Source organism: Geotrypetes seraphini, chromosome 13, assembly GCF_902459505.1.
Source record: "Geotrypetes seraphini chromosome 13, aGeoSer1.1, whole genome shotgun sequence".
NCBI lineage: Eukaryota > Metazoa > Chordata > Amphibia > Gymnophiona > Dermophiidae > Geotrypetes > Geotrypetes seraphini.
Window position 1 is genome coordinate 16,425,242 of NC_047096.1, and position 27,534 is coordinate 16,452,775.

The 27,534-nt window shown below is 44.5% G+C and overlaps 1 protein-coding gene across 3 annotated transcripts in view; it reads left to right on the plus strand.

Moving 5' to 3' along the window:
• Positions 1–27,534, plus strand: part of KIF21B (kinesin family member 21B) — a 113,716-nt gene that overhangs the window by 25,385 nt on the left and 60,797 nt on the right. For 2 of the 3 annotated variants that reach the window (XM_033919236.1, XM_033919239.1), the window contains exons 2-8: positions 11,747–11,969; positions 13,442–13,624; positions 18,920–19,069; positions 21,846–21,980; positions 23,866–24,033; positions 25,329–25,444; positions 26,284–26,479. In XM_033919236.1, coding sequence (XP_033775127.1) covers positions 11,747–11,969; positions 13,442–13,624; positions 18,920–19,069; positions 21,846–21,980; positions 23,866–24,033; positions 25,329–25,444; positions 26,284–26,479 — 1,171 coding nt within the window. The remainder of the gene's footprint in view (positions 1–11,746; positions 11,970–13,441; positions 13,625–18,919; positions 19,070–21,845; positions 21,981–23,865; positions 24,034–25,328; positions 25,445–26,283; positions 26,480–27,534) is intronic. The other variant, XM_033919238.1, reaches the window with a different exon arrangement.

A 27,534-nucleotide genomic window follows, 5' to 3' on the forward strand; every position in this document is an offset into this window, starting at 1 on the left:
TGAGCTCCCCTGGGAGAACAGCATAGAAAACTGAATAAATAAATAGTGTGACAAGTTTCAGCCTCTGATAACCAGAGCTGGTATTGTGACATCATAATGCCTCATTCCATCAATGCCTAAGAGCCAACCTCAGCAGTGATGTCACAATGGCTGGATTGTCCTATACTTGGCTCACTTTTACCACATTTTGATTTCTAGAGCATCATAGTGGTTAAAGCTATAGCCTCAGCACCCTGAGGTTGTGGGTTCCAAACCCACGCTGCTCCTTGTGACCTTGGGTAAGTCACTTAATCCCCCCATTGCCCCAGGTACATTAAATAGATTGTGAGCCCGCTGTGACAGACAGGGAAAAATGCTCGAGTACCTGAATAAATTCATGTAAACCGTTCTGAGCTCTCCTGAGAGAACGGTATAGAGAGTTAAATAAAATGAAATGGCTGTAGTGTAATGAAGTGGGGGAACGCTGCACTCAGGAAACCTCAAAATTTCAGGAAAAGCAGTTTTTCTTCTGATGCATGTTCTGAATGCACAAAAAAAAACAAACAAACCAAAACCAACTGTGGAGACAACGATCTTCCGTGATATGAAAGTTGAAAAAACTTAAAAAATAAAAGCAATGCAGGCAAATATTAAATCCAGGAAAAAACGTGATGTTTATCCGACGCTCCGTGTTTCGGTTATGAATAATTTTCTTCTGGGGTCCAGTTCTAGGTTGCCACAAGGTTAGAATATGCATACTGTGAAACAGTGAGACAAGCAATGCTTTCGTGTATATTAAAACTTTCATATCAAGGGAAAATGATTAAACTTTCACGTCAAGATCATTGCCTCCACAATTGGTTATGTTTTCTGGCTTCTACTCTTTGCTGTGGACCAACCTAGTGGACCTTTTTTTTTGTTTGTTTTGTGTTCTGAATGTACAGCAACTCCCTCCTGCCTCCCTCCCGGGGGAGAAGGTGAATAGGCCACTTGCTAGTTAAAAATCTTGTACCTGTGAAGTTGAAAGAAATTAAGAGGGTGACTTTTTCTCAGCAAACTAGAGATGAATTTGCAGGTTCATAGACAAGTGGGCGAAAGACAAAGGCGCGCCGACAACTGAACGCAAGACGGAGGGGCGCACCGAAGAAAATTACAGTTTTTAGGGGCTCCGACGGGGGGTTTTGTTGGGGGGCCCCCCCAGTTTACTTAATAGAGATCGCGCCGGCGTTGTGGGGAGTTTGGGGGGTTGTAACCCTCCACATTTTACTGTAAACTTAACTTTTTCCCTAAAAACAGGGAAAGCGTGAAGTTTTCAGTAAAATGTGGGGGGTTGCAACCCCCCACAACGTCCCCACAACGCGGCGCCATAAAAACTAATTTTTTGTGGCGTGCGCCTCCGCGCTGCGCTCAATTGTCTGCGCGCGCCTTTGTCCCGGCGCGCTTTTGACCTGACACCAAATTTGCATGTGCAACCAAATATGTTTTCATTTGCATCAACTATTGTCCCAAAAAAGGCATATGCTTTCTATTGTTCTGCAAATGAGACAAAGTGGGAACCCAACGGAAAGGATATTTATCTGGAGAAAGAGCCCACCTGCTTTAGAAAACACTTATTCATGGGTAATCTGTACTGCACGTCAATTAATGAGGGGCACACTTTGGCCAGTGTTGCAGATTACATCATCCACTGATAAACCTGATGGACCAATTGAACATGGTGTGATGCCATTCTGGCTCTTCATCAAAGCCTGGGGGCTTCAGGGAATATCAGGGCAGCAGTTAAGAGGTTTTTTTTAACTAGCTACCTAGAAATTTTAATTGCCACGATTAGCTTTAGACTTTTGAACTAGTGCCATTTCTAAATGCTGCTCCCCATCTGGCGAGTCAAATTTTGAATGCATGTATAACCAAGGGGATGTGTTAACACAATTAAGTTGTATCTTTCAACCTCTTTCGTTTTCATAAAGATGGAGACAGAGAGAGAGTTGGTTAGAGGAAGGCCTTAGACTGCTACAAATGACTGTGCTTTTCACAAGGAGCTCTTGTGAGTAGAAGGAAGGTCAGAAAGATGTTGATCAAAAGAACTGTCGGTGACAGCAGTTTTAAGACAAATTAATCAGACTGAAACCTCCCTCCAGACCCCTATCCTACTGCTCAAAGAAGCTTGCCAAGAGGGGCCATGCCCATGAGGAAATTATTGGACACAGTGAGAACTGCTCAGCTAGGCCACTGTGCAGTTTTTATGGATTTTTAGCTACACTAGAAACATAGAAGATGACGGCAGAAAAGGGCTATAGCCCATCAAGTCTGCCCACCCTACTGACCCTTCCTCTTAAGTCTATACCTAGTGACTATTTATTCAGATTGACCCTCTTAGGGATCCCCTATAGGCATCCCATTTATTCTTAAAGTCCAACACGATGCAGGTCTCGATCATCCCATCAAGTCTGCAAGATGCACACAATGATTCCAGAGAGGATAGGTTACCCAATTTCAGGCTGACTCCAATGGGCAGTATTGGGCACTACAAATCCCACACTGCTTTGGGATATAAGTTAAAAGCCAACATTCGGCCCAAAAAGTCTCCAGCCTGGAGCTGGGTAACGTGACAGCTCTGAGAATGTCGGATAAAACATGTAAGATCAGTGGCATAGATTCTAGCCACGCAGGGGCCCACTTTCAGCCACTCTCAGATGTCCTGAGATGGACCTGCTGCTCTGGGGGGGGGAACCTTTTGAAACAAATGCTTAGAGTCCTTTCATTGAATTAATGCCCTTAAACAAGGCCCATTTAGTTGGTCTCATCCTTATCTGCTCCAACGATACCCAGACCGTGTTTCATCTGCAACTTTACCTCCCCCTCTTCAGTTGGGCCTATCCCTGGCGTTCTTGAATTCTGGTTCTGTAGCCTCCAGCACTCTCGGTGGGAAACTGTGTCCTCTATATTACTCAGAGTCTTCCCCAGGGTCAGATTAAGAATGCCGGCACTAATCAGAAGAGGACCAATAAGGGTGCTCCCCTCCAAAAGAGCAGGAGAAGCCTTGGAGATTGGACAGCAGTAGCGGGGAGGAAAGGATCTCAGGTTTTTGATACCTTCTCAATTTGGTGCTTAAGCCATGTATTTATCTTGCTTGCCTATACACTGATCTGGCTCTGATTTAAATTTATTTATTTTTTTTAAATCCTTGAGGACCACAACCCAGTTGGATTTTCAAGATTTCCACAATGAATATTTATGAGATTGATTTGCATGTACTGATTCCATTGTGGAAATCTGAATGGGTTGTGACCCTCGAAGACCATGGTTACTATGATTTATCACTTCTGTATCACTGAAAGGCATATGCGAAGCTGTACATTTTGACATTTAACAGATGGTCCCTGCTCATAAGAGTTTACAATCTAACTCGGACAGACAGACATGACATAAAGAGATTATGTTCTTACCTTGATAATATCTTTTCCAGAAGTTAGCAACTCACTTCCTAGCAATGCAACAGGAAATGAGACAAAATGAAAAACTATACAAAAATTAAGATTGGTACAGAATAGTAGCCGGAAAGCAATGATCACAAACTCTTTTGTAGCTTCTCATCATTGATTAAGAGCATAAGAATAGCTTTACGGGGTCAGACCAATAGTCCAAAAAGCCCAGTAGCCCGTTCTCACGGTGCTCAATCCAGGTCCCTAGTACCTGGCCAAAACCCAAGGAGTAGAAACATTCCAGCATCTCAAAGAATAGCCAGATTGGAACCCCAATGAGAGCAACATTCCAGAGCTGAGATTGTGATGTCATAATGCCTCATTCCACAGTGTCTCAGAGTCAACCTCATCAGTGATGTCACAATGGCTTGATTGTCCTATACTTGGCTCACGTAAGAACATAAGAATAGCCTTACTGGGTCAGACCAATGGTCCATCAAGCCCAGTAGCTCGTTCTCATGGTAGCCAATCCGTAGTACCTGGCCAAAACCCAAGGAGTTGCAAAATTCCATGCTACCGATCCAGGGCAAGCAGTGGCTTCCTCCGTGACTTTCTCAATAACAGACTATGGACTTTTCCTCCAAGAACTTGTCCAAACCTATCTTAAAACCAGCTACGCTATCCGCTCTTACCACTCCTAATCTGGTGTCCTCTCTCTTTAAAAAGTGCCTTTCTCTGTCTGTTGCCTTATTAGTATCTTATGATGTATTTAAATGTCCCTTTCATATATCCCTTCCCCTCTTTTCAGCAGGGTTTACATATTTAGAGTTGTAAATTTATGGTGCAAGTGCTGAATAACTTAACGACACATCGCCCCAGGTCTACTGAACAGGTTGATCTAGCCATTGTTTTGTCCAATTATATGCACGGATTTCTAGATCTTGGTTATTTAGGGAAATTAATTAGTGGGAAGATCAGAACTACTGATGCACTGAGGGAAAATCTAGAAATGGCGTAGCATATTTGATTGACCTGGGGCGAGATGGTAACCTTTCTCTGTGTTGCTACTGTTTTATTGATTGAAACACTCTGCTGTTCTAAAAGATACTGTATTTATTTATTCATTCAATTTTCTATTCTCCCAGGGGAGCTCAGAACAGTTTATATGAATGTGTTCAGGCACTCGGGCATTTTTCCCTGTCTGTCCCGGGGGGCTCACAATCTATCTAATGTACCTGGGTCAATGGGGGGATTAAGTGACATGCCCAGGGTCACAAGGAGCAGCGTGGGTTTGAGCCCACAACCTCAAGGTGCTGAGGCTGTAACTTTAACCACTGTGCCACTCTTGAAATCATAATGTAGTAAAAGTGAGCCAACTATAGGAGAATCAAGCCATTGTGACATCACTGTTGCTTAGGCATTGATGGAATGAGGCATTATGATGTCACAATACCAGCTCTGGTTATCAGAGGCTGAAACTTTTCACACTATTTATTTATTCAGTTTTCTATACCGTTCTCCCAGGGGAGCTCAGAACAGTTTACATGAATTTGTTCAGGCACTCAAGCATTTCTCCCTATCTGTCCTGGCAGGCACACAATCAATGTAACATACCTGGGGCAATGGGGGGATTAAGTGACTTGCCCAATATCACAAGGAGTAGTTTGGGTTTGAACCCATAGCCTCGGGGTGCTGAGGCTGTAGCTTTAACCACTGCGCCACACTCCTCCCATTATAATTGTAGGCTGGGATTCGAACCCCAACCTGCCATATGTTAGACTGGAATTCTGCCAATGCACTACACACTGCAATGGCAGAGTGTGGTGTGTATTGTTGCCAGTGACAAGAATGATGTAATGTACAAAATGTCAGCAGATAAAGACCTCTACGGTCCATCCAGCCTGCCCAATAAGGAGGTCAGAGTTGTATCTGGCATTCTCTGCAAAGGTATCACTTCATCTCATATAGGTAGGTATATGATGCAATCATGGAACAAAATACCACAATACTGTTGCTTTCAATCCTAAGAATGTCTTCCCTTCCCCCACCGTTAATTAGAGTCGTTTATTCACTAATATTAACTTTGATTCTACCCCTCCCATGCACAGAGATATACTGCGTCTGCAATCATAGCATATGTTTTGAATGTTAAATGATGTGGATAATGGTCTCAGCACTTGATGACATCATCAGAGGCAGTCAGTTACCCATAATGCCTCAGGTGTTCTACCTGAAATGGAAGTGAGTTTGATGACCCTTGAACAGTATAGCAACTCTACCCTACTGTAGCCAGTCCTAGTTCAGAACTGGAACTTGACTGTCTCTACTGTAAATGGTGACTGCCAAATGGCCTGATGTTACAATGGAGTGTTTTTGGGTTTGTCATATCACAAAAGCCAACCTGAGCAGGTTGATCTAGGGTTGCCAACTGGCTCCTAATTCGCATGACAAGGTTGATCCAACGCTGGGTTTACCCTATTGCATTCAGGGATTTGTAGTCTTGCTTTTCTTCAGGAATCCAATTTGGACATCAGAACTACAAGTTTCTGCTTGCGGTAGGGTAAAACCTGGACTGGATGAACCCTTTTGGGTGAATATGGAGTCAGTTAACATTCCAAGGCTGATCCTCTCCTGGTTTTGCTCCAATTCATATTTATCAAGTTTAAGTTTCAAGTTTTTATTAAAATTTGATGTACACGCATTGTCGGATATTTCAAAGCGTATTCTTGCTTTTCTTAGAGAAATCAAAGCTACATGTGTGCCCTAAAATTAGGGTTGGATTGGCCTGTTTGAGCTGAGCTGTGTAAGGTAGTGATCAGAGCTGTTCTGTATAAATGAGTGTTTCTAATCCTGTATAATGTATGAGGTAGTTTAGAGGTTAACTTTCCATGGACGACAGAGAAGACGCATCCTCCTCTTGGGTCCCACCCAGGACAAAGCATCGCTGTGTTGATTGATTGACATTGCTATTACTGTGGACACCGTCCCTGTTTCGGTGAACCCTCGGGGTTCGTTTTGTAAATGTTGGCTTATAGAGTGGGGAACAACCAGGCCATTGTGTGGCCCACAGCTACTGGGAACTGTGACTGGATTATTTGCATTATAAGCAACTTGGCCCACGCTTCCCCCCTCCCCCTTTCTGAGGGGATTTCGAGGAGAGGGGAGCAGTGTATTGGGTTTTGTATGCTCCTCTGAAGACACTTGGTTACTATGGTGAAGCATGTTTCTTTCACATCTTACCAAAGAAATTGAAGCTTAAAGACTTTCTTGTCCATCTTCAGCTCTGGTGAGGTTTGGGTCTTTTCCTTTTCTCGGTGATTGGCTTTAGTCTTTAATAGCCAGGATTAAGGATATGAATTATGTAAAGTGATTGATTTTTGCATATTATTAATTCTGCTCTTTGCCTAGGCAGACTAGGATACTGACCCAACAGATCAAAGCTGAGAATCATTATTTGGATGGTGATCAATGAATATTAGAATAGGCTCTGAGAGCACCTGGCCCGATACAGGACAATTCAGCATTCAGTTTAATCTTCCTGCCTACATATGGCTTTCACTTGTTACTACAACTAAATATGTCAAGAGGTACAATCGTATTTAATCACAAAAACTAGAATTCAACATGTATTGTAAATAAAGTTAGCTAGAAGGGATTCATTCATACCAAAAGGACAGAAAAGACTATTGACAAAATCATAAAACACAACGGAGAAAAATAAACCTCAATTGAGAGCAGCCGGGACTACACAAGTACCCTAAGCCGCCCTCATCATCACAGGTTTATAAAAAAAAAACTCCGTACAATTATAAATAACTTCCATACATCAAAGTGTTGTATTTTTTTTCAAATTTTTCAATCTTTCTTCTTCAATCTTTTTGATATTTCCAAAGTATCACCTATTGAATCTGTCCCAAAAAAGGGGGAGAAATCATTCCCAAACACCTACAATGTGGCAATCAGCTCAGCTATAAACATACAAACTTCGTTAAGCTGCGTGACTTTGTGAAACCGAAATGTCATATATCAGAAAAGATATCACTCATCTGGAGATGTAAAACTTCCTAGTCCCGACAGAAAAGACTTTCTGTTTCGCCAAAAAAAGCTACTTCAGGGGATCCGTGTTATTCGGAATACTCCACGTTTCTTAGCAAGACAAAATTACAGCTGGCTCCTCACAAAATGGACGAAGGACTGCGAGATGCGCCCGGCTCGTTCAAAAAGACGAAGGAGCCGGGCTCATAACGTCATCACGACAACGTGATGCCGGATAGGCTAAACACCAAAATATAAAAAACACACATAGGATGAAACAAACATGTATTCAAAAAGGCTTCATTTTCACTTGCCCATCTTTATCACCTCATTGCCTGTAATTATGATCAACTGTAACCATGATCAATTGTAATTTCTTGTTAATTTTGTTCCAATACCTTCTTTACTTGTAAAGATAGTTTATTGTAATTTCTTATGAAGTTTTGTTTAATTGATGTGAACCGCCTAGAACTCCCTGGGTATGGCGGTATACAAAAATAAAGTTATTATTATTATTGTTAGTGCCACCCTGAGTTAGTTTTTTGAGCACTTAACATAGTAGATGACGGCAGATAAAGACCCGAATGGTCCATCCAGTCTGCCCAACCTGATTCAATTTAAAAATTTTTTTTTTTTTCTTCTTAGCTATTTCTGGGCGAGAATCCAAAGCTTTACCCGGTACTGTGCTTGGGTTCCAACTGCCGAAATCTCTGTTAAGACTTACTCCAGCCCATCTACACCCTCCCAGCCATTGAAGCCCTCCCCTGCCCATCCTCCTCCAAACGGCCATACACAGACACAGACCGTACAAGTCTGCCCAGTAACTGGCCTAGTTCAATCTTTAATATTATTTTCTGATTCTAAATCTTCTGTGTTCATCCCACGCTTCTTTGAACTCAGTCACAGTTTTACTCTCCACCACCTCTCCCGGGAGCGCATTCCAGGCATCCACCACCCTCTCCGTAAAGTAGAATTTCCTAACATTGCCCCTGAATCTACCACCCCTCAACCTCAAATTATGTCCTCTGGTTTTACCATTTTCCTTTCTCTGGAAAAGATTTTGTTCTACGTTAATACCCTTTAAGTATTTGAACGTCTGAATCATATCTCCCCTGTCTCTCCTTTCCTCTAGGGTATACATATTCAGGGCTTCCAGTCTCTCCTCATATGTCTTCTGGTGCAAGCCTCCTATCATTTTCGTCGCCCTCCTCTGGACCGCCTCAAGTCTTCTTACGTCTTTCGCCAGATACGGTCTCCAAAACTGAACACAATACTCCAAGTGGAGCCTCACCAATGACCTGTACAGGGGCATCAACACCTTCTTTCTTCTACTGACTACGCCTCTCTTTATACAGCCCAGAATCCTTCTGGCAGCAGCCACTGCCTTGTCACACTGTTTTTTCGCCTTTAGATCTTCGGACACTATCACCCCGAGGTCCCTCTCCCCGTCCGTGCATATCAGCTTCTCTCCTCCCAGCATATACGGTTCCTTCCTATTATTAATCCCCAAATGCATTACTCTGCATTTCTTTGCATTGAATTTTAGTTGCCAGGCATTAGACCATTCCTCTAACTTTTGCAGATCCTTTTTCATATTTTCCACTCCCTCTTCGGTGTCTACTCTGTTACAAATCTTGGTATCATCTGCAAAAAGGCACACTTTTCCTTCTAACCCTTCAGCAATGTCACTTACATACATATTGAACAGGATTGGCCCCAGCACCGAACCCTGAGGGACTCCACTAGTCACCTTTCCTTCCTTCGAGCGACTTCCATTAACCACCACCCTCTGGCGTCTGTCCGACAGCCAGTTTCTGACCCAGTTCACCACTTTGGGTCCTAACTTTAGCCCTTCAAGTTTGTTCAACAGCCTCCTGGGTAATTCCTGGAGATGGTGATGGAGTAAATGTCAGGAAGTACTTTTTCAGACTTGCCAAATCTCCAGCTCTGGCGGGTCATCTCCCACACTCCCTCCGAGGAGCAGGGATCTCCCACTGAGTGGACTCTCCTTCCAGCAGCAGGAGAGACCTTCCTAAAACATCATCTCCTGCTGCCATTGGAAGAAGATGCTGTGGGTGGGGCTGGGCGAAGTTGCGGACGGGGCTGGGAAGAGTTGTGGGTGGAGCTGAGTGGTAGTGTCAGGTCAAAAGCGCGCCGGGACAAAGGCGCGCCCAGACAATTGAGAGCAGCGCACGCCGCCGCTCCACTCTAAATTACTGTTTTTAGCGCTCCGACGGGGGGGCGTGGGGGGGAACCCCCCCAGTTTACTTAATAGACATCGCGCCGCGTTGTGGGGGCGTTGTGGGGGGCGTGGGGGGTTCTAACCCCCCACATTTTACTGAAAACTTCACTTTTTCCCTGTTTTTAGGGAAAAAGTTCAGTTTACAGTAAAATGTGGAGGGTTACAACCCCCCAAACCCCCCATTACGCCGGCGCGATGTCTATTAAGTAAACTGGGGGGTTCCCCAACAAAACCCCCCGTCGTAGCCCCTAAAAACTGTAATTGAGAGCGGTGCGGCAGCGCGCGCTTTTGACTTTCGCGCCGTTGTCTATGAACCCTGGGAGGTTATGGGCGGGACTGTATCCTTAAGTGGTAAAAGGATGGAATCAAAACAAAGCTTTGTCGGAGCAGAAGTAGGGAAGTAAGGCCAGTACTGGATGGGCTTTATGGTTTGTGTCCCAAATATGGCAGAACCAGGCAAACTTAAGATTAAGAATACTAGAAAACGGTTCATAGACAACGGCGCGAAAGACAAAAGCGCGCGCCAACAATTGAGCGCAGCGCGCGCCGCCGTGCCGCTCTCAATTACAGTTTTTAGGGGCTCCGACGGGGGGGTTTGTTGGGGAACCCCCCAGTTTACTTAATAGACATCGCGCCGGCGTAATGGGGGGTTTGGGGGGTTGTAACCCTCCACATTTTACTGTAAACTAAACTTTTTCCCTAAAAACAGGGAAAAAGTGAAGTTTTCAGTAAAATGTGGGGGGTTAGAACCCCCCACACCCCCCACAACGCCCCCACAACGCGGCGCAATGTCTATTAAGTAAACTGGGGGGGTTCCCCCCCACGCCCCCCCGTCGGAGCACTAAAAACAGTAATTTAGAGCGGCGCGGCGGCGTGCGCTGCGCTCAATTGTCTGGGCGCGCCTTTGTCCCGGCGCGCTTTTGACCTGACACCCTAGAAAACACATGCTCTCTTTGTTTTCCCTTCGGTTAAAGGCTGCAAAAGCAAGAAGTATCATGACCACCTGATCTCATTTCAAGCAGCTGCTTACGATAAGGCCTTTCTCTCACTTCTACTATCATCTTATTCTTACGAACATTTCAGAAAGCAACCTAAGGCCTTTCTTTTCTCTAATATCTGATTGACTAGCTGTTCTCGATCTTTTCCTTGTTAATTAAGTAACTTTTGTAAACCACACTGAACTTATGGTTATGCGGTATAGAAGCATGCGGTAACATAACATAACATTTTGTGAGAGCAAAGGAGCATGCTATCACCCTTCTGAAGGGTCAACCAGTAAGGCATACTTTTTGGTGCCAATTTAAATGTTTTTTTTGTGACTTGCCCTGCTCCAGTATTTTCAGGTGATTCTCTTGGGTTTCTTTATAACTGAGTTCTGCTCCTTCCAGGAAATGTGATTTTAATGGTTAAATCATTTTTTTTACATAGGAAACAAACTTACTTATTCAGAACCATGAAATGGCTATTGGAAAGCTAGAAAGTGGTGCAATATTCTGATTAGCCAAGAGTTTTTCTAGTTTTGATAACATAACATATAACATAACTTTATTCTTCTATACCACCATAGTCAGATGCCTTCTAGGCGGTTTGCACTGAAGAGAGATGGACAATCAGCGAATTACATAATGCAAATAGTGAAAGTACAACGTATTACTCAAGAAATAGACAGGATGAAAATATAAATTAAGTGTAACTTCTGTTTAGGAGATAAATCTGTCGAATAATACAGTTTTAATTTCTTTCCGAAAGGCGCCTTAGGTCAGCCTGGCTCCATTGATGGAGTTACCTAGCCAAGACTGCTGGTTTCATAATCTTGTAATTATGGTCTCAATGCTGCATTGGGAAAAGGTGCCCATTTAGCACAGTGATGGTTGTACTTTGGACTTCTGAGCTCTTCAGTCTTGCCTTGTACAGGTTGTGTATCTCTGCCTCCCCCTAAGCCTTTCAGTCCTAGAGATGACATATTCTTTATCACCATGCCCTTCTTCTGATTCCTTCGGTCCCATCTCCTGAACTATGAAATCCAGTCCTAGCACTTCTGGTAACTTTTCTTTAACTCTCTTTGCAGGATACGTCCTCAGCTGTCAAAGGAGAAGATTGAGGGATGTCACATCTGCACATCTGTAACGCCCGGGGAGCCTCAGGTGCTGCTGGGGAAGGACAAAGCCTTCACCTATGACTTTGTCTTTGATCTGGACAGCATACAGGAGCAAATCTACACCACATGTGTTCTGAAGCTTATAGAGGGCTGCTTCGAGGGCTACAATGCCACAGTACTGGCATATGGCCAGGTAAGGGAAATGTAGAAGAGAGAGATGCCAGTAACTTCACCCAATACCATGGATGTGTTTTTGGATCCCACCTCCCCCATCTGCACCCAGTGATTTGCACTACAGAGACCTTGGACCATATTTCAATTCAGGCTTTCTGTTTTAAACTGTCTACATTTTGTTAACTTTGTGGATGTCCTTTAGAGTAAATTTCTTTAATGTAACTGTAACCTGGGGTGGGGGGGAAGCATTTTCTCCCATCTCTTATCTTCCCCAGTCTTCTACTCAGTGGTGTAGCGAGGGCAGGATGCGCCTAGGATGTACCACTCACACCCTCCCCTTCCTCCCTGTACCTCTTTATATCTTCACCAACACGAGCAGGGTTACGGGGGGGTAATGGAGAGGTGCCGGCACCCCCACCAAGAAGGCACCCGGGCCAGTTCCTCCCCCCCCTCCTTCTTTCAGATGGTACATCCAGGGTACATCTCTTTTTAACACTTTCTGGATCATTCAAAATCAAGTTCAGCAAGACAAAGAACGATATCTCAAGGATATTTGCCAGAAAATTGAAAACCAGATTGGCTTTTCAGGAGATTAAGAGATTGCATCAGAAATTCCAGCCTCAACTGGGGATGCTTAAAGACGCCAATGAAATGATACTGAATGATCCGGAAAGCATTAAAAAGAGATGGAAAGAATGCACGGAAAATTTATACAAACAAGGCAATAAGAATAATATTGGGGAAATTGAATTGGAAACAAGTCGAAGAAGAACCAGATATTTTAAAAGAAGTCATAGCAACGATTAAAGCTTTATTTAAAAAAAACACAAAACCCTGGATGTACCATCTGAAAGATCTTACTCTTTGACCTTCAATTGGGATGGTAAACCATCCTTTGGGATGGTTTACTATCCCAATCTTCTGCATCTGTTTCTCCTCCATCCCTCCCAGGTTGTAAGGTCTTTGGGACGAGGCGGGGCGCTGTTGCATCTGTTGTTCCTGTATGACTTCCTTTAATTATAATGGAGAAAATTTTCAGCCGCCTCCTTCTCTATTGCAGTTTAAGCTAGGCCCAGTGTTTGCTTTGAGTTGGATTAACTCACACTTGAATTTCTTGCTTGTGCAAATGAAGTCAGAAGCCTCTTAACCTGTGAAGTCCAGCTCCCACTGTTTATACCCATGCATTCATTTTGAGCCACAGTAAATAAAAATTAACCCCCCCCCTCGCCCTTAAGGGCGTCAGAGCAATTACCACCGCAGCAGCCGCTACCACGGCTTTGTAAAAGGAGCCCTAAATCTTGTAATGATGAATAAAAACATCATACAGAGGCGATAACCTAGTAGATGTGTGTTTTGTTTGATCAAACATTTCAGAGACTTAGTGTACCTCTGTTGTCTGCCTGCTTAGTCCTGCCAGAACGAATGTAAGGATGGTACCCAGGCCACTAAAGATATGTGTACAGCTTGATGGGTTCCTCTCTTTTCTTTCAGACAGGGGCTGGAAAGACTTACACCATGGGTACCGGCTTTGATGTAAACATGTCAACGCAGGAGCTGGGGATCATCCCGCGGGCCATCGCTCACCTCTTCAGCGGCATAGAGGAGCGCAAACGGAGGGCGCAGGAACAAGGTGTGGCTGTGCCAGAGTTCAAGGTCAGCGCACAGTTCCTGGAGGTATGTCTTATACGGACGGACAGATGCAGGTGCTCCATTGTGGCATAAGGTGGGGCTGGAAGATAAAGAGGGAAAGGATGAGAGTGATCTGGGGTTTACAGCAAGGAGCTGGCCCTGCCACTGACTTAAAATCAGGTTTTTGCATTTATTTGTACTTGTTTTATCTTTCAAGCATCTTTTAATGTTGAAGAGTTCTAGCACTGGCCAAGAATAGCAGAAAGCTCCCTACAGACTAGTGTCTTATGGAGAATTCCACTTTAGTTCCTGAGTCCTGAACCTATTGATACAAAATGCTGCGGCCAGGTTAATTTTAGGTTTAGATAGGATGACGCATAGGACACCAATTTTGAAAAAATTACACTAGTTACCAGGGTTATTTCTGTGATCCATCAAATGCCGTGGTATTTTTTAATAAGTCATTGCGAACTATAAACCAGGCAGATTTTTACGATCTGAAAATAAAAATGTATTAACCACAAGGAAGCATGGTTGCTATGCAGACACTAGAGCAGGGGTGTCAAAGTCCCTCCTCAAGGGCCGCAATCCAATCGGGTTTTCAGGATTTCCCCAATGAATATGCACGAGATCTATTTGCATGCACTGCTTTCATTGTATGCTAATAGATCTCATGCATATTCATTGGGGAAATCCTGAAAACCCGACTGGATTGTGGCCCTCGAGGACCGACTTTGACACCTGTGCACTAGAGCAATGACATTCTGCATAGCTGGTGTTAAGATGTGGAATACTTTGGCGGGGTCAATTGCGACAATATATTGCTCGGTTTCAATTCAGAAACAGCTGGAAATCCAATGGTTTGTCTCCGCATTCTTATGACGTAACAGTTCTTTGGAAAAGAAAAGATAGCTCTCCCCTGTTGATTTTAAGATTTTAGTTTGTCATAATTATTATGTTTGTTTTAACTCATGTGAACCGTTATTCAGGTACTCGAGCATTTTTGCCTGTCTGCCCGGGGGGCTCACAATCTATCTAATGTAACTGGGGCAATGGGGAGATTAAGTGACTTGCCCAGGGTCACAAGGAGCGACGTGGGTTTGAGGGTGCTGAGGCTATAGCTTTAACCACTGCGCCACAGTCTAGAAATCAAAATGTCCTGCACTTGGCTCACTTTTACTACAATCAAGCATTGTGACATCACTGATGAGGTTGGCTCCTAGGCATTGGTGGAGTGAGGCATTATGATGTCACAATCTCCGCTCTAGTTATCAGAGTCTGAAACTCTTCGCACTATTTATTTATTTATTCCATCTTCTATACTGCTTTTCCAGGGGAGCTCAGAACAGTTTACATGAATTTATTCAGGTACTCATTCATTTTCCTTGTCTTAGTGGGCTCACAATCTATGTCCCTGGGACAATGGGGGGATTAGGTGACTTGCCCAGGGTCACAAGGAGCAGCGTGGGTTTGAGCCCACAACCTCAGGGTGCTGAGGCTGTAGCTTTAACCATTTTGCTATACCCTTCCCGTGTGTGATGAATTGGAGAGACTGAGGTCATACCCTGGCTTGCAAGTGAACATCAGTCCTGTCATGAGATGTACAAAATCTAACCTGTGTACTGGCTGTCTGTAACTGCCTAATCTATGCAGCATTACTCTGTGAGAGTTCTACCTAACTGCTTTCTCAAGGGGAGGGGGGGGGGGTCCAGGAGCATTCTGAGACAGGAATGTGTCCTGTGCGGTACATCCCCCTAAATACTCCCACTCTACTCGTTGCATCGCCCATCAGCAAGGGAACCCAATGGACAGAGCACAAGTTTGGCGGCCATGTTTTTCATGCAGCCAGTACAACCACACTGGTCATATATAGCTAACTAAGGCCTGGGGGAGGTAGATTCCTTCCTCACCAACCATTTTTACTGTAAATTCCTAGATTTGGAGAAGTATTTATCTTGAATGATGTTCAGCTCTTTGAAGGGTTCATGGTGTGTTATATCCCTTCATCCCCCACCACTCACCTTTTTCTGTGTGCTAATGGTTCTTTATTTTAATCTTTTTCTGTCTCCTCTCTTTCATGCATTGATATACTTTCTTATTTTCACCTTTTTGGGGTAGAGCAATACAAAATATTTGTTTTCTTATGTTTCTGCTGCTAATGTCTCTACTAGAGGTTAATATCTTTCCTAGTAGAGACATTAGCATTGTTTCCTCCTCTCTCCCATCCTCCAGCTTTTTCCTTCTGTTCTTCCAGCATCTCTATCCTTTTTCCCTTTCACTTCTTTCTCTGTATCTTCATGTATGAATGAGATCTTGCGGAATTTGACGGAATATTCTCCACATTCCATAGACTGACCATACCTTCCTTTTGTCTTATTTTTCCCCTGTGGTAATTGACTCCTGTTCTCCCTCTAAACCCACTTAAACGGAGAAGTTAAAATGAAATGTGCTGCTTGGTTGGAGAATAAACTGCCAGGGTTGAGTGTTAATGAATGCAAGCATTAATAATAAATAATATTTGACGGTGGGATGTTGGAAAGGCCTCTGGGGACTGGATTCCTTTCAAGGGCGGATTGGAAAGTAACATGGTCACTTGGAGAATGTGAATTTAGGGATGCTTCTAGAAGGCAGAAAAATGGTTATCAGGGCATGAAAGATCTCTGTGAAATGAGGCTTGGTATACATTGTCCTGGATTATCTGGTATTGAAAAAGCGAGTCTGTTTTTTATGGTTTGCACTCTCTCATTAGAATATATGACCATTTCCATTATAGAGAAGGAAGAATTTGAGTGTAAACCAGTGGTCTCAAACTCGCGGCCCGGGGGCCACATGCGGCCCGCCAGGCACTATTTTGAGGCCCTTGGTATGTTTATCATAATCACAAAAGGAAAATAAAACAGTTTCTTGATCGTATGTCTCTTTAGCTATAAATGACAATATTATTAGTAAGACTTAGCCAAAAGGGAAGATTTATAAACTATAAAGAGTTTTACCTCATGCAAAATTGTCATTTCTTTAATAAGACATTAACTATTTTTTTCTGAGGCCCTCCAAGTACCTACAAATCCAAAATGTGGCCCTACAAAGGGTTTGAGTTTGAGACCACTGGTGTAAACTATATATCTGTTAGTCCAGCGGAGTGTGGTCACAAAAAAAAACGTAGTCCGAGGTCAGATTTGGACTACCTGAGAAGAGCTGTTTTATGTATTAAAGCCATGCTCTCTGCAATGATCCCAGCATCTCCCTTCCCCTCTCTTCTCGGTATTTGAGCAATGCAGCAAAAGTCTGACAGTCGATCACATGTGGCAGCATTCTGGGCTATCCATGCTGACTGTCATATGCTATCTCAGCAGAGAGGGGCGAAGGATCCAAGCGCAACTGAAAGTGAGAATCGGTGGCCAAAGTGGAGGAGTGGCCCAGTAGTGCGAGCATGGCTGGGAACCAGGGAAAACTGGGATTCAAATCCCACGTCTGCCACTGAGGCTGCTTGGGACCTTGGACAAGTCATTTCACCTCCTGTTGTCTCGGGTATAAATTATATTGTAAGGCCTCTGTAGCGAGTTAACTACCTAGTGTTCCTGAACTCGTAACCGGTGGCGTAGCAAGGGTGGGAGGCATCTGGGGCGGTGGTGCCCACCTCGTCCTCGCCTCCTCCCCCCCCTCCTGCCCTGCGTGCGCTCTCCTTCCCTTCTCCCATACCCGTTTCGCTCCCTAGTGTGGGCAGCATCGCTAACTTGCTGCCCATGCCAGGGTCGGCTCTCCCTCTGACGTCACTTCCTAGACACAGGACCCAAAAGTCAAATCGGAGGCTGGCGCGAGCAGCGGGTTGGAGCCGCTGCTCGTTCCAGCAAGAGCTAGAGGTACAGTGGTGGGAAATTGAAGGCACATGCGCAGCGGAGGAGGAGTGGAATGAAGGGGGGGGAGGGCAAAAAGGAGGCATCAGCGCCCCCACCAAGATGGCGTCAAGAGCGGTTATCCCTCCCCCTCCCCCGCTTGTAACTCACCTTGTGCTCAAATTTGGAAACATGAGTAATGAAATCTAAAATCCAGATCCAGATGGGACCTGCTGCTATTTAAGAAAGCCACTGGGGATGGAAATCTGGTAAAGTTTTATTTCATGTCATTTCCCATGGAATTTTAATTTTTTTTGTGGGTTTTCCTGGCTATTTTGGCATTATGGGAACAACATTGTTTTTTTTTTTCTTTTTTCTTTTTTTTAGAAAGGTGATGGTCTCTTTCCTCCATAGCGCAAGTATGATTTGAAAACCAAAATGTCATGTTTTATGGTTGCTCAATTTACATTTTTTGTTAATGACATGCAATGAAGTGGGATATGTTGTTGACACTTCTCATGTCGTTGCAAATGCCAGCAACACTCTAGAAGCCACTAGAGCCCCTGGTATGGAGGCATTTGCCTGATGGTTTTAGGGTTCCTGGCCAGTAGCTCTCACAGCTCTTGGGATTCCAAACCAGATTTGCAACCAGAATTTCTATAAGATGCAGGAAAACCTTCTAATAACATTATATAGCACTTATATAGCACTGAAAGGCGTACGCATTGCTGCACATTTTGACATTTTAGATGGTCCCTGCTCGGAAGAGCTTACAATCTAACTTGGAACGGACAGACGTGACAAGGTGACAGGGTTGGGGATGCGGAACCCAAGGTGAGAGGAGTTAGGAGTCGAAAGCACTCTTGAAGAGGTGGCCTTTTAACTGGCCACTTGAACACTGCCAGAGATGGAGCCCAGCATTGGGATGTGGGCAGCTTGTTCCAAGCCTATGATGCAGCAAGGTAGAAGGGACGGAGTCTGGAGTTGGCAGTTGAGGAGAAGGGCACAGGTAGGAGGGACTTATCAGCTGAGTGGAGATCATGGCGGGGGTGGGGGAGTTCATAGGGGGAGATAAGTGAAGAGAAATAGTGAGGGGCGGTCCGAGTGAGTGCATTTGTAGGTCAGTAAGAGGAGTTTGAATTGTATTCAGAGACGGATGGGAAGCCAAAGAAGTGACTTTAGGAGAGGGGTAACGTGAGGATAGCGGCTGTCACGGAATATGTCGTGCAGCCGAATTCTGGCTTTGATCTATAGCTACCAGCTGGTTCATCACTCGCTAATTCTGCTATGATATTCATCAGAGTTACAGCCCTGCCAATCCTGCCCTGTAGCACCTTCTGCTGCTTCAGAGCCGAGACCAGCACACACAATGTTCTCAGTGCACCTCAATCCTGCCCTGTAGCACTGTCTGCTACTATAGTAGAGAGATCCATACACTTCCTTCTCACCCTAGTTCTAGCGTTCATCCCATTTTCTTTTCTCTCTCCTTGCCTCTCCTCAACCCCAGCTCTACAACGAGGAGATTCTGGACCTTTTTGACAGTGCCAGGGATCCTGATTCTCGATACCGCAAGTCCAGCATCAAGATCCATGAAGATACAAATGGTGGGATTTATACCAGTGGCGTTACCTCACGGCTCATTAATTCAGAGGATGAGGTAAGTTAGCAGCGCAACAAGAGTCTTGATGGCATTGGAAGAGGTGGGGGAGAAATTGATAGTATGTATGGCACTGGTACTTATCTATTTTGGGGGTAGGGATGGGTGGCGGGTGTTATCTCTCTGTTTTTGTGGGGGGTCTCTTTGCACTGGGTCTTTGTCTAGGAGATATACATAGTTGCTACTTCTCGCCACCTGTTCCCATTTTTTGACCGAGTTTTTTTGTATTTTTTACTGAATTTTTCTAAATGTACCTTGTTTCATTAGTAAACACAATCAGGTCAGTATTCATAAAAACTTAAGAATAGCCTTACTGGGTCAGACCAGTGGTCCAACAAGCCCAGTAGTCCATTCTCACGGTGGCCAATCCAGGTCACTAGTACCTGGCCAAAACCCAAAGAGTGCAACATTCCATGCGGAATTCCCAAAGAGTAGCAAGATTCTAGAATCCCAAGGAGTAGCAACATTCCATGCTACCGATCCAGGGCAAGCAGAGGCTTCCCCCATGTCTTAATAACAGACTATGGACTTTTCCTCCAGGAATTTGTCCAAACCTTTCTTAAAACCAGCTAGGCTATCCGCTTTTACCACAACTTCTGGCAGTGCGTTCCAGAGCTTAACTATTCTCTGAGTGAAAAAAAAATGTCCTCCTATTGGTTTTAAAAGTATTTCCCTGTAACTTCATCGAGTGTCCCCTAGTGTTTGTAATTTTTGACAGAGTGAAAAATCGATCCACTTGTACCCGTTCTACTCCACTCAGGATTTTGTAGACTTCAATCATATCGCCTCTCAACCGTCTCTTTTCCAAGCTGAAGAGTCCTAACCTTTTCAACTGGAGGTGAAAAGCGCTTTTTATTTTTTTTTTTTTGTTAACGCTGACTGTGGTTGGCTAAATTAGCCTTGAATATTCAGTGCCCTAAAAAATGTGAGGAATGCCTAGCTGCTGGATAAGTTATAGATTGTGTAAGAGAGACGGGGCACAATCCTTTTCAGATTTTGAGCGCTAAACCAGCAATTTTGAATTTGATTCAATTATGATAGGTAGCCAATGCAATTGAATAAACAAATGGTTTATTCAATTGCAACGGTTATTCAGTTGCAACGGTTTATTCAATTGCATTCAATTTTCAGCACATAAGGGCATATTAATGGTAGTTAAGATTTACCTACCGTTTGAGCTATCGTATTGACTGAGTACCCTTGTGAAGTTTGTGGATTGTGTTATTGCATAATTGAATAAACAAAGGCATAGCTATTAAATTTATGTAATCCATATATCAAGCTGCTGTTGTATTTTGCAGTATTTGTCATTTTGGAAGAAAGTTTGGAGGAGATCTCTACGTTCTAAGACAATGCTAATGCTTGAACGGCTGCATGAAAATAATCTGAGTGAAAACCCAGAATCTAAATATGAAACCTACAGAAATTAGACTCCTTCCTTCTCTGATTATCTTTCAGAAAACCTTAGAAACTTATTTCTTTTTGAAACTTCTAACTGATAAATAAGGGATTGTAACAGACTACCGTATTTTCACGCATATAACGCACGCATTATACATGATTTTACAAACCGAGTATAACCATGCGCGTTATATGTGTGAGCGTGTTATACAATTTTTTTTTTTTCTCATTGCGATCCGGCATCCCCCCTGAGAACCGGCATCCTCCCCCCCGATCGCGTCACCTCCCCTCCCCAGCAATCCTACATCACCCCCCCGCACCGCAAAGACATCGCTTACCCGATTGGGCACCGGCACCAGCACCAATGCACAGGACGTGCCAGTGCCAGTGCCCAAAGATCCTCCCTGGGCTGGGCTGGGCTGGGCTGGGTGGTGTGAGGGAGATCCTCCCTCTTCCCTGTGCTGGGCTGGTCTGGGCTTTGAGCATTTGCGCATGCTCAAAGCCTTCTGGTCTCACTCTCTCCGAGATTCTGAATCTGAGAATCTCAGAGAGAGCGAAACCAGAAGGCTTTGAGCATGCGCAAATGCTCAAAGCCCAGACCAGCCCAGCACAGGGAAGAGGGAGCATCTCCCTCGTACTGCCCAGCCCCGCCTAGGCGAGGGAGGATCTTTGGGCACTGGCACTGGCACATCCTGTGCATTGGTGCTGGTGCCGGTGCCCAATCGGGTAAGCAATGTCTTTGCGGTGCTGGGGGGGATGTAGGGTCGCGGGGGAGGGGGGGGTGACGCGAGCGGGGGGGGGGAAGGATGCCAGTTCGCAGGCCAGAAGAGGGAGTAAGCGGGTGTGGCGGGAAGAGGTTATAGCAGCATGCGCGGTATATGCATGTGCGTGCTATATAGATTTTTTTTTTTACAGTAATGCTTTGTTTCCGCGCGCTATACGCGTAAGCGTGTTATGCGCGTTATATGCGTGAAAATACGGTAATTCTTTGCCTTAATTGTTTTCCCTGTCTTAGTAGCTAACTTTTGTAAACTGAATCGAGCCCCATAGTTGGGTTGACTCGGTATATAAGACTAAGGGCTCCTTTTACAAAGCCGCGCTAGGGCCTTAACGCGCGGAATAGCGCGCGCTAAATTGCCGCGTGCACTAGCCGCTACCGCCTCCTTTTGAGCAGGCGGTAGATTTTCAGCTAGCGTGCGCTCATCCGGCGTGTGCGGTAAAACTGCTAGCCGCGGCTTCGTAAAAAGGAGACCTAAGATTTGGATTGGATTGAAACTTTACTGCTGAAAAAAAATGTAGCTGGGGCTTAAGAAAACATGTTGATAACAAGTTGTCATTACTCTCCTGCTGTGCTCTTTTTTTTTTTTTTTTGCAGCTGGTCCAGTGCCTGAAGCAGGGAGCCCTGTCCCGTACCACTGCTAGTACCCAGATGAATGTGCAAAGCTCCCGCTCACATGCAATCTTTACCGTCCACCTGTGGCAAATGAGGGTCTGCGCTCGAGTGCCCCTGGTAAGAAGCTATAGCCGCTGGAAGAAGCGTGCAGGAAAGCCCACCGAGTTATGGCAACAGGCCTGGTTGTAGGGGTGGGTGAGGAGGTGGAAGGAGGAGAAGTGGGCGAATAAAAATCTGGTCCTAGACGACCCTAACCGGTTGTTTTGCAGAGGAACCAAAATATGTGGTGGACTTTAGTGGGTTTTATGGGGGCTGATGTCATGCAGCCTCGAGGGGGAGAGAGAGGAAGGAAGGGGAGGAAAGAAAAACTTAAAAGGGTGAAGGGGTAGCTGGGACTTCCGAGTCTGTGCCTGGCAAATGCAGCACTAGGGCATGGCAGGAAGCTGCGGAGTCTGTATGACTTATTTTGTGAAACTAGTGTAGTTTCTACTTTCTGCAGCCTGAGTCCCTTTTTGTGAGGGAGAGGAGAGGGGAAGGGGGATGAAGGGAGCTGGCACTTCTCCTGCTCATATGGGCTTCCTGATCAATTGAAACCATGAGCCTTCATTTGAAACTACTCAAGAACGTTTCCCTATGCTTCATAACTTCACTGCTAACCCAGCAGTGGCAGTCGCTCGTTCTTGGTCAGTGGCCACAGGCTACATCTCCCTCATGAATCCCTTAAGTTTGGTCACTAAGGGACCAAATTTATTAGCCATTTTCTATATGTAAGAATTGTTTTATACACAGAAAAGGGCTCTCTTAAAACTGTGCAGCTGAATATGAGCATATGAACACACATTAATAAGATGGTATGTAGATGCTCCTGGAGGCCTATTTAGGTCAGAGCATTATCGGTGCACTGTCAAAAGCACGCTGGACTTTGGCGCGCCAAAAATCCTGTGGTGACATTTGCGTGCAGGACATATGCGCAACGCCGCTTCCTCTGCTTTCAGGCGTTTCCGTTAACGCTGTGAGGAGGTGTTTGTGTGTGTGTGTGGGGGGGGGACCCCCCAGTACATTTACAAGTCTTCGCGCTCCCGTTGGGGGGAAACCCCCCATGTACACTGAAAATTCACATTCTCCTTGCTGTTTTTGCTGTTTGGGAGTTTTCAGTGTAGTGGGGGAGTGCAAGGACTTGTAAATATACTTTAATTGATATTTCATATACCACCAAATGGCCATAAAAAGGCTTCAAAGTGGTTTACCGTATATAATCTGAGATTTGGGGGGCAAAAAATGGCCCAAAAATGGGGATCTCTGCTTGTATTTGGGTCAGCGCCCACTCGACACCCCCCCCCCCAGACCTGTTGCAGGCCTCTGCCAGGCCTGCTGTAAGAGCCGGTGGACCAGTGGCGGGCCAGGACAGGAGGGATCTATCCCGCCTCCCTAGTGTACCTTTTGAATTCTCACTGTGGGCCAGGACAGGAGGGATTTTTACCTCCCTCCCGTCTCCTCCGCATACTTTTCAATTCCCTGGTGGTCCAGTGGTGAACCGAGGAGGAGCGATCGTTCTGTGCTACTGCTCGGCGAAGAACCACTAGCTGAATGACTGCCGTGAGTTCTTGCCAGTCCTACGATATTAAATAATAACGGCACAAGTATGGTGCCCTGCGGAACCCCAGACAAGAGACTCTATTTCTTTGTCTTTGATTGTTAAAAGTTAATTGAAATGACCAGTTCTGTGCTGCCCAGTTGTGCAGAATTTTCCCAGGAGTAAGAAATTGGTCTAAACTAATATTCTAACCTCTGTTCATTGTCAGGATAACCCATTTCATTGTTATTTCAGGATCACAGTGCTGGTCTGGAGCAGGGGCAGTGGTAGGAGCATTCCTTCTTCCTTCCTCTCCCTCCCCCCCCTCCCAGTGCTGTTGCTCTGTATCAGGGGCATGCCGTGGCTATGTGGAAATTCATTTTACTAGGGCATGTCATCAAATATTTGTTCTTCTTTTGATGCTTTCAGATCAATAGTGAAATCAATGGACTGCCTCAGGGAACTCCGCCCGCAACGGAGTACGAAACTCTAACAGCCAAATTCCATTTTGTTGACCTAGCAGGCTCCGAGAGGCTCAAACGAACAGGAGCCACGGGAGAGAGGGCCAAAGAGGGCATTTCCATCAATTGTGGCCTGGTATGCAAATTTCAGCTCTTATTCCTTACATGTAAAAAAATTTTTTATGGGCAGAAGCGGTGTAGATTTTCTGTCCATCCTCATAGTTCCACCACAGGAAAAATAACACAGGATCTAGCAGCACAAGCTTCAAACGCACTAACACACCAATAAAGTTCTTGTGTTTTGAATTTTAAGATTATTCATTATAAGATCCCCTGGTATTTGACACAAGTGTTGTGGCTTTACCAACCCCATAGGTCATTAAGGTCTGAAGGAACGATGCGTTTGTCCCTGAATAGGTTTGTCCAAAATGCACTATGAAAATTTCAGTGGCAGGACTAGTGCTTTGGATCTAAATGACAGGAGCATTGAGATCACTTTCGGATATTTTAAAATTTTTTAAGTTTTTGAAAACTACACTGTCTATAGAAGCTTTTAATTAATGAATAATTTTGTAATAAATTTATAAGCTGTTGGTTTTTATATACAGTACTCCCTCCGATATTCGCGGGGGTTCCATTCCAGGAACCCCCGCGAATCTTGAAAAACTGCGAATACGGTTTTTAGTGGGGGAGGCAGGAGAGGGCAGCCGAAGAGGCAGGAGAGGGCAGCTGGAGCGCTGGCGAGTGAAGGAAATCACTCGCGGTATGCTCTGACCGCCTCTTCCTGCACTAAAGTCGGGCCTCACCAATCAGGAGCTGCTTTGACACGCAGACATGAGTACAGGAAATTCCGGTGTTAAGAAGCAGTTGAACAGGGGTCTGTGGCATTGTACCAGGAAGTAAACTAGAAAGACTAGATAAGCTTTAGAGTTCTCTTTTCTTATGACTGTATGTATGTGAATTTTCTGTGTGTCTACGTGGAGCAGAAGTAAGAATATGATTCGTTAATGAAACGGTTTATCTTGGAAGCACGTTGACGCATGACTTACCAAAGCAAAGTTTATTTGGTTGTTTTAGACACTAAGATACTCTCAAAGTGAAATTTTTATCTGATGTAAGGGTACAGTTAACCCCCCCCCCCCCACCCCAGGTCAGTCAAATAGACTGATTTGCTTCTTTTTTGCCCAGGGTACTGGTATGTATGAAGTTGTAATTCTGATCATCTCGTTGACTTCCTTAAGAAAATCAAGGCAAAATTAGGTCTGGATTAGCCTATGTGGCTGGTGTGCCATCTCACCCAGATTGAGATAGTTCTTGCCTTGCGCTGATTGCACTTCATGAGTTTCGGCTCAAGACACTGTAGAGCACTTAGATTATGTGAACCCAGACTATGAACTAACCTAGTGTGTGTAATGTCTGTTTTGGTGGCAGTTGGCCTTAGGGAATGTCATTAGCGCCCTGGGTGATCAGAGCAGAAAAGTGATCCATGTGCCGTATAGAGACTCCAAGCTGACCCGTCTGCTCCAGGACTCCCTCGGAGGCAACAGGTAAATGCTCCAGCCAGCAGGGGCACTATTGCTTCCATGATATGCTCAATATATGGGATGCCATTAAAAATCAAGGAGCTAGAGCTATACTGAATAGCTTTTTTTACTATTTGGCCAAATACAAATAATGAATTTAAATCACTATTTGGCCAAATATGAATAATGTATTTAAGGCACTATTCAGGGCCGAATTGAATCGAATGTGAATATTCTGTATAGCCCTATTAGGGACACACCTCAGTATGGTTTTAAGATAAGCGGTGGGACCACTGAAAATAAATTATTTTAGTTACATTAAAAAAAAAATAAAAAAAATTACAAGGCATAGTTAAAGGACCAATGATTGAGAGTGAATTTAACCAAGCCATGAATGCTACAGTTATAACATGTTGAATAGTTCTTGGCTTATGGACAGTTCCTTGTGTTTCAGGACTGAACCTTTGTTTGAGTAGTAATTTTATGTTCGAGTGGCACGTCAAGCCCATGTATGTCAAACTCATGACTACGGATTGGCTGCTTTAGCCCCCGTGCATTCATCTTCTTTATTCTCACCATTACAATTGCTTAGGAGCCAAATTTATGTTATGTAATTAGCCAGACGTTAAGTTTAGAATGTGCATTACATATATGATGCAGACTACACAGAACTGATTTATGGGGTAGCCATGACTGCTGAACAAAGAAATACTTACACAATGGCACATGTCAAAAGGTGTAAGAAGATTATCAGTGTATGATGATTTTTCTATGATGGTCAGGCAGAAGCTTTTCTTTCAGGGGATGGCAAACAGGGGTTTCACTCTCTCCTGTTTCACTCTCTTTTGCTCTGATGCTTCTAGCCAAACCCTCATGATTGCCTGCATCAGCCCTTCTGATCGAGATTTCATGGAGACTTTGAATACCTTGAAATATGCCAACCGTGCCCGAAACATCAAGAATAAGGTGGTAGTGAACCAGGATAAGACCAGCCAGCAGATCAGTGCCTTGCGGGCAGAGATCGCTCGCCTCCAGCTGGAGCTGATGGAGTACAAAGCGGTAAATGGAGGAAGGGCATCCTGTTCTGGATGGGGGATTGCCATAAGAACTTAAGAATAGCCTTACTGAGTCAGACCAATGGCCAATCTAACTTAATATCCCGTCATCGTGGTGGCTAACCCAGGTCACAAGCAGTGTTCCCTCTAAGCGGGCGGGTGTTGTGAGCAAACTTTTTTCACCGTGAGCCAAAAATATCGGGCGCCAGCAAGTTATGAGCCAACTCGCCCGATTCTCCTCTCGCCGCCCTGCCATCTGCCGTACGCCTCTTCCGATCGTGCGCTGTGACGAGAAACGTGTGCGCTGCGATGTAATATTTTGTGCGCCAGCGCACGCCAGCGCAGCTTAGCGGGAACACTGGTTCAAATGGTTTTATTTATTTCCCCAAATTTATTTTTGTTATACGCATTGAAAATATTTGATATTGCGTTTAAATCAAAATCTCAATAAACTTGAAACGAGTGCCCGTGAGATTGTGGGAGGGTTAAATACTCAAAACTTAGAAGTTTTTGCTACGCCAGCTTTCTGGTATCTTTACATACAGTGGCGTACCTAGCATATGTAACATCCGGGGCCCATCATTTTTTGGCACCCCCCCCCATCTGTAAGAAAAACATGATTTTTAGTAACAAACCACACGTCACACATGAGTACCTAGGAAAAGGCAGCATCTTACATATTGCAGTGAGCAGTACATCAATACACCCATTGTAAAACTAAACAAGCCAGACCAGCACAGATCAATCCTACACCGTCAATCCTAACAGAAAACCATGTCTTTCGAACACACAGAACACAGAAAACACCTTCGCCTAGTAAGGAATATGTAATCACAAACTAACCCCTCCCTCTTTTACAAAACTGTAGTGTGGATTTTAGCTACGGAGGTAACAGCTCTGATGCTCATAAAATTCTGAGCATCAGAGCTGCTACCACCAAGGCTGGTGCTAAAAACGCTTCACAGTTTTGTAAAAGGGGGGATAAAATAAAAATACATAGACAAAGGTTAAATTGAACCAGCAAGAAGCTGGACTCTGCATACAATGCTTCACAGAAAC